General features: G+C 33.0%; 1 protein-coding gene across 1 annotated transcript; it reads right to left on the bottom strand.

Annotated features, from left to right (window-relative positions):
• Positions 1-316: 316 nt before the first annotated feature.
• On the bottom strand, positions 317-10,829 carry LOC137919523 (sodium-dependent serotonin transporter-like). The gene is made up of 12 exons (XM_068762616.1): positions 10,815-10,829; positions 10,362-10,421; positions 9,596-9,839; positions 9,215-9,419; positions 8,180-8,318; positions 7,024-7,152; positions 5,850-6,075; positions 5,054-5,166; positions 3,812-3,937; positions 2,971-3,165; positions 1,097-1,228; positions 317-340 (listed from the first exon to the last, which is right to left on the bottom strand). The coding sequence occupies exons 1-12, from the start codon at positions 10,827-10,829 to the stop codon at positions 317-319; spliced, it is 1,608 nt and encodes a 535-aa protein (XP_068618717.1).
• Positions 10,830-11,852: the final 1,023 nt, after the last annotated feature.

Raw genomic sequence — 11,852 nt, 5'->3', positions numbered from 1 at the left:
ATATAATAAACACAGCGACATTTTTGTAAAAACTTGCATATTACATTTTCAACACAAAGTGGTGAGACTTGCAAAGTTGCAAAGATGCAAGTTATTTGTTATCAAACAAAAAACTTAAACAGAAAAGATTTTACGAAGAAGAGGTATTTATACTTCAGCACTATCGATAAGCAGTTCGAGTACTTGAGTATTCAACCAAACGTGTACACATTGTAGACACATTAACAATTCATCTCAAGCGTTGTTAAAGATACAATATAAAAAGAAATTACAAAATGTGAATCAATTTATTATTATAATTCTATGAGAAATTGTATTATTTCACGTCATCCACGATATTCTGAAACAAGGATACAAATTAAAAGAGAATTAAACATTTGAATAATATTACTTTATTTTAAACATTTATCGATCTTTCTCACGACTATTTTATTATATTTTACGTTTAAATAAAGTTAAGATATAACGTTCAGTTTTAACTATATTTATTTATATATATAAAGAGAGAGACCACAGAAAATATTTTTATTTCACTAATTTTACGCTATCACAAGTAACATTCGATGCAATTTTTAAGTAACTTCGTCACCATTATTTAAAATCAAGTAAATAAATTGCTTTTTCATCGAGTTAGTGAGCGATGCCACTTTTTCTTAATAATTGAACAGATAGGAAACTGTTTAGATTGTTTTATTAGACGAGAAGATACATTTTACAAGTCAATTAATAATATTATCTCTGCTAGAAAAATCTGTTTTATTTTAAACGAATAATGTATTTTTATTTAAAATTGTTTATAAGCGTGGCACGTCGTATTAATCTAAAACAGGCGACGTATCTGTGTGATTTATATAAAGTAACTGCTAGTGTACGGTGATCGAAAATATTGCGAAAAAATCAATACATGCTTATATTAAAATGACTAAAGTTTGTGTGACATCCCATAATTTGCTCTGGGTCCCTGTCATACTTTGTGATCAGTACTTAAAGAAATCTCTTTGCAAAGGTAAAGTAACAAAATAATTTTACAAGACTAATAAATATGGTAAAAATTTAAAATAATTTTCATGTTAATAAAATAAGATGTAAATCTTACCCTAACTCGGCATCTGAAGACAAAGTATAAAACAACGAAAATTGGTATTGCCAGCAGTGTTAACATGACAGATATTGCACCGGCTGTGGCTTCGAAAGTCCACAGTGTGCCCAAACCAGAGACCAGCATTGCCTTTAAATATTAAAAAAGCAAATTAATTAAAGTCGCCAAAAGTGATGGTAACTTTGGGAATTATTGGTTAATCTAGGAATACTTCTAGTTTAACTTCAATGTCCTGTTATTCAACAGTTTAACATGGTGTTTATCATGGGCGGCTTAACTTATAGTGCAGGGTGTGCAATGCACACGGGCGCCGCCGTCTTAGGGGGCGCCGCGGCAACAGGGATGTGCTACAGACATAAAAACAGTGAGTGTTATTCTGCCGTCATAAGAAGAAAGGCCGTAACTAATACCATACTGTAAGCTATACCTACTTATAAAATAGCTTGTTGGAATATAAAAAAACTTTTTTGTTACGACTGCAAAGTCAATAGTTATAGCCGCGATTTTTCTTCATAATATATATTATTGTAATAATCTTATAAAATATATTACATCGAAGACTAAAGAGTAAAGTCATAGTAAACATAATACTTTTCACTTTCGAACGTAACGCAAATTAGATACGATTTGATTCGTTACGCGCGGTTAAGCGGACAAACCATGCAACAACGATAGTTGGAATAATGATTAATTACCTCGCCGGCCTTTTGCTAAAGAATCCTAAAACCTCTTTGGTTTATGTTGACACTGATGGTTCATTGGTGGTTAGTGCCGAAAGGTTCTCGTGTAGCGATCATAACACGTCAATCGGTAACGCGGCATGCGTGGGCCCCTACTTTTTTGACATAACTGATATGAGATATACAAGCTTGACGAATGCAAATGGGATTTGGTATGACTTGTCGCATTGCAAACATTCGTTAAAACCCCCTTTATCACAGCTCTGTAGGCGGCTAAGCCATGTAAGACTCGATGCATCAAAATAAAAGCTACAACATTTCTTATAGCTTTACCGCCTTTCAATCTTTTGTTAATTATCATTATTAACATTTTAGATTTTTTATAATGACCACTAGTGTACGTCATGAGTAGAATAAACTTAAAAGAAATTGAGCATCCCTATAACGACATCGTTCAACTTTAAATACTATTACATATTTATTTTTATAAATTAAAAAAAACCCACACTGTAATGGGATTTATTACTTTTTTTTAAATAATGTGATTAAATTTATTACATGATAATTTAAAAACATTGTTGAGGAGTTTATTGTAAAACCGTACACAGTTGCCCACAAGAGTTACTAGTTTTATGGTGCGTGGAGAAAGTTATATCGAACTTATATTTATTTCTTTAGCTAGCATTGTAAGCCACATGCTGCCTCTAAAGATATTGTGGGATTCTCCCTAAGACTGATAGGTCTTCGAGGTAATAACAACAGAAAGTCCGAAGTAGAAGTGTGTATTTCATTCGGGCTTCGCCCATATTTATACCGATGTAAATAAAGAATTATATTTCTGTGGAATTCCCCTTTCGATGCGCCGCTAATGATGACGTTATGTAGCTCCTACAATATCAATGGCGAGATGTACCACAATCACAACGCTTGGCAGGCGATTTGTTGATTACGGTGTGGTATTAAGGTACGAAAAGATGCTGCTGTCCATTCTCTGGAAACTTGTTAGTTTGCAGTGGCAATCCTTTCAAATTAATGCACAAATTGTAAAATTCCAGAACCTATGAACGCAAGTCTCAGTTTTTTACCGCTAGGCTGCCACCGCTCAGCTTATCTTTCTGCACAAACAAAGTTCAAAACTTTACTGACCTACTACTGACTAACTAACCAAAATAAACGTATTATATATACCGCTAATAAAAACGGAGTAATAGCCCAGCTGATCCTCATAAACACGCATGGATACTCCCCAACGGCGAAGTAAACTTCTTCACAGAACGTGGTCTGCCCATAAGAGTATGTTATGACCATCGTGATCATAGCTGCAATGGGCGCCCGCGCTTTAGATATAGGCCAGGTGAACAGAAAGTTGAGAATGTAGAGACCGGCCTACAAAAACGAGAAGAATTAACGTCGAAATAATTATTACTATGGTGCAAATAAATTAAACAAACGATGAATCTGTGCCCCATGTACTGCCAAATACGCAGTAAAATGATCGTTCTATTTCCTAACAAAAATCTGACTTTTGCGCACTTTTTATATAAATATTTTTTTTCGTAAGAACCTTCTGTTTATAATGAATAGGATTTTTTTTTTCAAATTGAATAAAATCGATAAAACTGTTCTCAAGTAATGACTAACGGAAATGTGGATTAATTTTTTACATTCATATATATATATATATAAATATACTTATTTTAAATGTATCAGAATCATCACCATCATTATTTCAGCCACAAGGGTCCACTGGTGGAGATAAGTCTCTCACAAAAATTTCCAACAGGACTGGTTGGAAACCGAATACATCCAGCGTCTTTCGATGACCCTAACACAGTTGTCTGTCCAAGTTGTACGAATCTTGAGGCCCCAGCGGCTATTTATTCTGCGAGTTGTCTATTAGAACATTTTGGGATTTTTTATTTCATTTCTACTCTACATATTTATATCTTAAAACTTAATTTTTGCAATATTAACCTAGTTACAGTATTATTATTGTATTCAATAAACGACAAATATATATTTTCATTCTAACCTGTGTGCAAATAGTCATGATACCAATAAAGCAAAACAAAACACAAATCATTATGAGAAAAGCCCAAGTAATCTTCCGCATAGAACTCCCCGTAAATGTCGACATTATTGTTTGTACCAGTAGTGCCTGCGAACAAGATGTTATACATTTTTATTAATATAAATTTTAAATTTCAACTAAATAGTGAACACGATTCTTTGAGAAAAGTAAAAGTGAACTGGCTTGATTTGCATGTCGTGCGTAAAAAATATATGCCACCGTGGTTTCTCCTCAAACTGTGAGGAGGACTATGCCTGGAATTTCTCTAGTAGCTCGAATAAGAACATATGTAGACGAACAACAGTGACAAATAACCCAGGGGATTGGCAAGCTGAAATGGCAGTAGACAGGACAAAGCGCGCAAAGGTTATGTTTATATTTGTACGTTATTGTATTACAACGTAGTACAGAAATATGAAATATCAGCACTTTTCTGCCAAAACACCCGGTTTTAGGGGACGACGCCTACTCCTTAATCACGAAAAGCCTGGGCAAACCGAGTTTGGATCCTGATCCCTCCTTGGTTCGCCTGTGGTCCATGCTGGCGTCCCAAGCCGCATATACACAACATTAACACTATACAGCTCTACTCGTGTAGAGCGGTTCAATACGTGCTAACGACTCCGTGCAACTGGAAAGCGTCTATTCAGCTTTTGTTTTATTTTTTAGTTCACGGACCCTTCCGCTCCGCGAACTTAATTCCGATGAAGCTGTGAAAGTTCCCGGACTAACAGCATTAACATCAATCTAGAATAAATAAAACACTTTTCAATCAACCTTCCATTTCCATCATCTTACTTATCTAAACTTGTTTGCTATAGCAACCAGATTATGTATAAAATTTAAATATAAATATAATAAAATTAAACACAAATATAAATGTAATAAAATAATTTTAAATAAATTAGTCCTTTCATTTAGTTCGTAAGAAGTAACGGTGATTGTAATGAAATATCCTTAAATCAATTACTTTTGATATATAATTGTAATAAATACATTTTAAGTTATTTTATTACTTTCTACATTTAAACTATCTTTTTTATGTTGTCCAATCCCTCTTTTTCTTCAACTTCGCTGTGCTTGGAACGTTTTCCTTAGAAAGACTGCAGCTTTCAAAGTCTTTATACACCCATCCACCAGAATGAAGCTGTTTACATCATTTATTTTATAATAAATCCTTGCAATATACGGAAACACAATTACCGTTGTTGATAGAGCGATAACATAGAGCGTGAAGAATATAAGCGCCGACCAAAACTGGCTGCCAGGTATTCTCGTAACCAAGTCCGCCCACAAAATTATCGATGACGATGAACCTGGAAAATTATTGTGGACTTGTATTTTAAATTCACTGCTTGAAATATACATCAATCTTACCGAATCGACTGTCTTACTAATAAGTTATTTATTTATTCATTCATTCATTGATTTATTTAGAAACTTTTTATACAACTATGTATAACGCCGAACTTTAAGTCGCAGGTATTTTCTGTTATTTAACCGTTTACTAAATTAATTATACGGAAGAAACGACTTGTGTAATTTGTATAATATATATTTTATAGTAGCGAACACGAGTATATGCAGAAATCTATTTAATTTAAATAAGTAATTATTTGGAGAAGAATAAATGATAGGTGATCCTGATATAATACGCGATTTACGCTGCTGTCTAAGTAGCATTTGCAGATAACTGAGGGTTAGAGGAGGCAGAGCTTAAACCTCTTTTAAGGCACCGAATCTCGAGGAATTTAAAAGTACACCTTTGAATTTCAAGTTGTCTCTAAATAACTCACTAACTCGCCGTTAAACACGAATGAATTACGAAGTCGTGAACCGTGAAGTAATATATTTCAATGAACAGCTAAACCAAATATAATGGAGGTAGGCAAATGGACATTTTTTTTCGAAATCGTACATATATACACAGAAAAATCTAAATCACAAAGTGTTATCAACAGGATAATTTTGACAAGAACAAGGAGGCCTAGATTCTTACCGCTCCAAATGTTGGTATCGTTGTCGTAATCCTTGCGAAGGGCTCCATGCGCTGCGCCCAACACAAGAGCGCTGCCCATACACGTTGTCTTTGATACTACGAATGTGAGTAACGCCGTGGTAGCAAGCTTGTGTTGCTCTTTAGGGCAATACGAACCCAACATGACCAGGACGCCTTGAGCGACGGTCATTTGTACCAGACAATATTCCAAAGCGTCACGCCAAATCTATAATGTATTCCCGTTAGTTATTCATAATACAATATTATGTGCCCATAAAGTTAACTTTTACTATGGGCACCGGGATTACTTTATTAATTTATTCCGCCTACGGTTAGAACTCACGTGGTCTATAAACATCTGTGGTTAATATCAAACCATGTATTTCTCAATATATTAAGTATGTAGGTTGTTTAAGACCTGTACTATCGCTAATTAATCGAATAATGATTAGAAATAAATCAAAAGTCTACAAATATACTCACAACTATAGTTTATATATTTAATATAAAAAGAAATAAATTTTCACTTAAAGCTTGATAAGACCTGCTTATAACTAAATACTAAACCCAGAGTTTAATACAAAAATCATAGTTGTTTGCCCTCGAATCCCGGAGACATTAAATAATTTGTTTCATACCAACCATAACTAGTTTCCTACACTGTGAAAGATTTTATTACAAAAACCACAATCTCTTGAGAAATTCGTACTATTATATAACTGATGTCTTTTACATTCTTTTAATTTTCTTATAAGAATAATTGTTTTTAATTCACAAGAGTGAATTTTCTGTTTTATTGTCTGAAACAAAATGCCCCGAGCTATTTCTTTAACTGAATTTACACTTTTTGCATTTGTTAAATAGGATTCCAGCGCACTCTAACATAATGCCTGTCAAGTACATGCCAAGCGTCTATGCCTTGCAGTGAGCGTCTAAGCGGTGACATGATGAAACAACGAACTGAGTTTCTTGTGGGTTCTTTTCAGACAGAATAAAGTTTTGAGGATTCCAAATATACCCTGCAGGATTCCAAAGAATCCTCATACATCATATCATAGAATCATTTTAATACTAGTGTATACCACGTTGGGCTCTATAATTGATTAAAGTGGATACTAAACAAAATAAATGAATAAATAAATATTACACTTTAAATATTCTATGGAAAACTAACCTGTGTGCCTTCAAAAAGAACAGTCCAGTCACATTCGTCGAACATTGCAGTCGCCCCACCGAGGCGTATAACGCCCAATACACAAACCAGTAGGATGAAGTAAGCAAAAACGTCTTTAAATAACACCAACTGCAATTGATCAAGTAATTTAAGAAATACATATTGCCGAGATATTAAAAAAAGCATTAATTACATTTATCAGATCATCATCACCATTTCAATCATAGTACGTGGTCTACTTCCAGGGTCTTTTAACGACCTTGACAAAGTTATTCACCTCGTAGGTGATCGCCCCACGACGTAATATATTAGATATTATTATTTATACTAATTTATTAACAATGGTTATTGTCATTTGCGCCCGTCATTCAATAATACTGTATATTTTTTTCCCAGTGAATTGTAAAACGAAATCTCCCGATTATGAATACTGCGGTAATATGTGCTTGTACCTTAATCTCTTAAGATAAAAGTTTCTAATACAGTATGACAGTAGAATGTGGCGGTTCGATCCCACGAGCTTTGCTGCTAAGAGGTTCAGAAAATTACAAACGCCAGTTGCACAGTGTATTCCAGTTCAAAAAAAACGTATTTTTTTTTACTGGAATAAACAGACTGAATAAACGTTTTATGCAAAGTAACAAAAACCTCAAACTTCCTCGCACTAAACCATTTGCCTATTATTTTCTATCATTCTATTACGTTTTGCCATGTCATCTTTTCATCAGACGTGAAAAAAGCGTACAAAATATTTTGTAGCACATGAGAATGTAAATAACAGAAAAGAAGAAAATAATTTAAATAGTACAATATTTAGTAATAAGAAATCGTAGAAAAATGACGATTAATGTAAACAGGTATCGGTCATATAGATAAACAATAATAAGTAATTAGCAGTAATGAAAATGTAAATAAAAATAGTATTGACAAACATGTACCCAAATATAGAAAGCCTCTCTTGGCGAAAGAGGGTTTTCAGGTGAACGAAAGAAAATTTAAATGAAAACAGAGATATTATTGTTACCTTTCAATCGAAATTGTTGACTTTTTAATTACAATATTTTGCTATAGGAGAAACCTATAGCAACAATAGGCATCATACGGCTGAAATGTTGATGATAATTAAAAAATAAAAGCATAAGATTGCAAAACTTACTTTCGAATAGCTATATATCCTCTTGCAGGAAATGAAGTAAATAAATATCCAACTGATCACGTAATAGAATATCAGTTCCGGCACGAAGTTACCAAGTCCACCCTTTAGTCCATCTCGTTTTAAGTTCAATACGAAGTTACTACGAATAAATATTTTGTTACAAATCCAGTTAACTTCACTATGGAAGGAACGACTTATAATACCCAAATAACCTCATTCATAAACCTTAGGTTTATAGATTCTTTGTCACCTTTCGATTAATTTTTAACTATCTAATATATTACTGTTGTCGCATATAATAAGCAATTAAATAAAAGATTAATAATTAAAAATGTGAAAAAATATACTTTAGAAAAAAAGACTGCCATTAGCTGCCATTAGCCGGTAGAAATTTAGAAGGCGATAAAATAAAAAAATATTACTGTGTGATATATTACTGATACATTTTTTGTTCCGAAGTACGTACGTTAGTACTTTGACAAGAAACTCAACGAGATATTTTGCACACTTTCAAGACGAGAAAATTACACATTTCAAAAAGACGAAATCTCCCATTTTATAAAACTTGTTCTGTGATCAACACTTAAGGAAGTGTTGATCACAGATAATCCAATTGACGATGAAAAATCTGGTTGTAAATTTGTTCTACTATGGTAAGAATAAATAGGAATACCAAGTTGAACGCTATACTTTCTTTTTTGTAAAAACTCTCGACACCGACGAAAAGATAAACGATTTTATGTAACTGATCTTAATAGTGTAGCATGTGTATGTTTTAAAATTTTTATTTTATAAATTAATCTTATTTTTAAAAGAATTAGTTGTTAAACACTGCCAATATAATAGGCACCCCACTAGGTGGACCGAAGAAATAGTTAAAGTCGCGGCAAGTCTCTGGATGCAGGTAACGCAGGTCCGGTCATCGTAGCGCTCTTTGAAGGAGGCCTAAGCCTTGCAGTGGGCGTCCATCGGCTGAAAAGAAGAAGAACAACTACTGCCAATCATATGTTGTCAATAAATAAATATAAAACTTACAAAAAGAATGACTGCGATGGAGTCTCGGTGCCTTCGGGCAGGGGACGGTGACGAGCAGCGCAGGCGGGGTGTACCGCCGCCGCGCAGTGCAGCCAGGGTAGGAACGAATGGAACGAATGCACAAACAGCGCCAAACACCACGCGCTTATTACGCCTGTTACTAAAGCTGTCAACGCGCAAAGCGACAACATTGCGAAGCCTACACCTGCTCGACAAACCTCTTAATCAATCGATATTATATTACACGATATTCACAATTTATTACAACGTTGGAAAAAACGATTGTATTAACTACGTGTGTGTTCATTATACATTTATTAATACTATACACTTGGGATAATTTCGTGACAATTAAAAACAAAATTAATGCTATATCCTTACCTCTTGCGATTGGAGCTAAATCCCAACAATTTAGTACACCCTTTTTGGTTACGACGCCTAAAGCCAATTCCAAATACAATAATGGATATCCGATGATCACGCTAAATATGTTGTAAAGAAAGATGAAAGGAATGAACTTGCGCAAGTCGTGCAAGTAAGGGTGCCACCACACTTGGACGATGCCAATGCATGATGATATGACGAGTTGTCTGTAATTTATGTTATTCGTCCATCTGTCATTGATCTACGAAGAAATAATTTTTTATTACAATCACTGACATGATTCAAATCGGTTTTATTTATATGACGAATACGGTATGAACTTAAAAAAAAAAACTACTATGAGAACGCTTTGTTAACCACTTTTGTGTTACAAGGGGACTTGCTTTTCAATATTCCGTTTGTTTCCAGGCAAAAATCGCTATGTGTATATTCGCCAGTGAATTTTAACGCTCTATAATTATTACTTTTATTGGTTGTTACCGTTAACTGAGAATATAGGAAAATAGAAATCATTTCATATAATTACAATAGTTACCACGTTATGTAATTTTACTACATTTCCATTTATAAATTATCAACATGACCAAATTAACTAATTTCTTAAGTCAATCTTTTGTATAATATTATAGACATAAAGCAAGAAACTAAAGTGAATTATTTTTTTAATATGATTTGGAACATTTGGCTAAGATCAAATTCAAATATGTAACCGTTAATAAAAAACTATAAACCTCCGCTATTATAAAATATGAAATACGTTTACCAATGGATTTTCTGTCGATTCTGACTCGGTTGTTGTACTTGAAGTTTTTGAAGGTGTGCTCTGAAAATATTTTGTCTATTAAGGAGATAAAATACCTAAACATAAATAATGAAATTTATTTAATGTATCTTTTCAGCCGAAGGATCTCCACAGGATATAGGTCTCTCCAATAATTTTCCAATAGGACATTTTGGAAGCGGGCTGCAAATATCACTGTAAATTTTGCCTGTATGCCTGTTGTTGTTATCTATTTTATAGATTTAAGAACTACCTTTCGTTTTACTAATAAATTCAATTAGGATAATATTTTGTAGTATCTAATTTTAAGAAAGACATTGGGCACATCTATCATTAACTATATTTACGATTTCCTACAATGTTTTGTTTGTTTGTTTACATTGGTGTTGTGCTTTCGAATAATAAAATAAAAATGCCATTATAATAAATATTTACCGCACTTTCGCTCATTGTAACAAATCAAGTTAATCAAAATAATTATAAAAATAATATTTTGCTTGTAAACATACGTCGAAAGTCGTTTTACGTCAGTGATTGATAATAATTTAACATCTAGTCTTTTCATAGAACTTTAAAAAATGACAACCTTTTTGCTTCGTCTTTGTGAGGAGGATCGAAAATTTTTGTCACTAATTAGTAACACGGACGTGCTTCAGTTTTTATCATACAGAGCTTGGTGGCAGAATTACAGTAAAATTATTTAAAACCATTCGACCTGTTTAGATAATACAACTATATCAACCGTCATTATTCACTGCAATTTATTCCAATTAAGAAATCACTAATCATATTGAACCAATCAGATCATAGTAAATTAGGATATTTTTTAATTATTTGGGTACAAATTAATTGTGTAAGTATCTAACCTTATGTGTTTGTTCTAGATTTTTATAAAAACTCATCTTGTGACGACCCCGTCGTGATAGGCGATACTTGTTACTATACCACCAAGGAGTTTCTGCTATCTTTAATGGCCAATGATTTGCTACCAGGCCATTTTCTTTGCCTTACTATATGGCATCAAACTTCTATGGCACATGTTAGCGGTTATTTTATAGCACAAAAAAAAATCAAAATAATGTCCGCTTTTTCTTATTGAATTTGTTACCTAAATTACACTAACCGTCGTATTTTATAAACGAGTTAACTCAATTTGTAAATGTGAACACAGCTTTCTATTAGGTTAAGAGGCGACTACTATGTACCTCTATTCAATTTTTTGTATTAGCAGTGGATCTTATTTAAAATTGAAAATATTAAAAAAATTAAATATTTTAAAATAAAACTTCAGATTCTATTACATTTAACTGTTTTTTTTTTAATATAGAAATTAAAACCTTTTTTTCTGACAGTTTTTGATATTTTTGATTAGAAGACAATAGTTCAGGCTATATAAATAAATATAATACACTATGGAGACAAATGAAACAGAGGTTGTTAATATAACAAATTCTTTATTTGAGCCTATCGTTT

This window comes from Battus philenor, unplaced genomic scaffold (assembly GCF_028537555.1).
Source record: "Battus philenor isolate CCGP_79_NKW_IND1 unplaced genomic scaffold, ilBatPhil1.0.hap1 SCAF_16, whole genome shotgun sequence".
Taxonomy (NCBI): Eukaryota; Metazoa; Arthropoda; class Insecta; order Lepidoptera; family Papilionidae; genus Battus; species Battus philenor.
This window is presented reverse-complemented; position numbering and strand designations above follow the sequence as displayed.

What these genes read in the sequence shown, in the direction of transcription:
- LOC137919523 (XM_068762616.1), bottom strand. An exon ending in AATCGACAGAAAATCCATTG is followed by an intron (nt 9,840 to 10,361) that starts GTAAACGTATTT and finishes ATTTCTTCGTAG; the next exon opens with ATCAATGACAGATGGACGAA. An exon ending in TTCTTTTTGAAGGCACACAG is followed by an intron (nt 6,076 to 7,023) that starts GTTAGTTTTCCA and finishes AATACATTATAG; the next exon opens with ATTTGGCGTGACGCTTTGGA.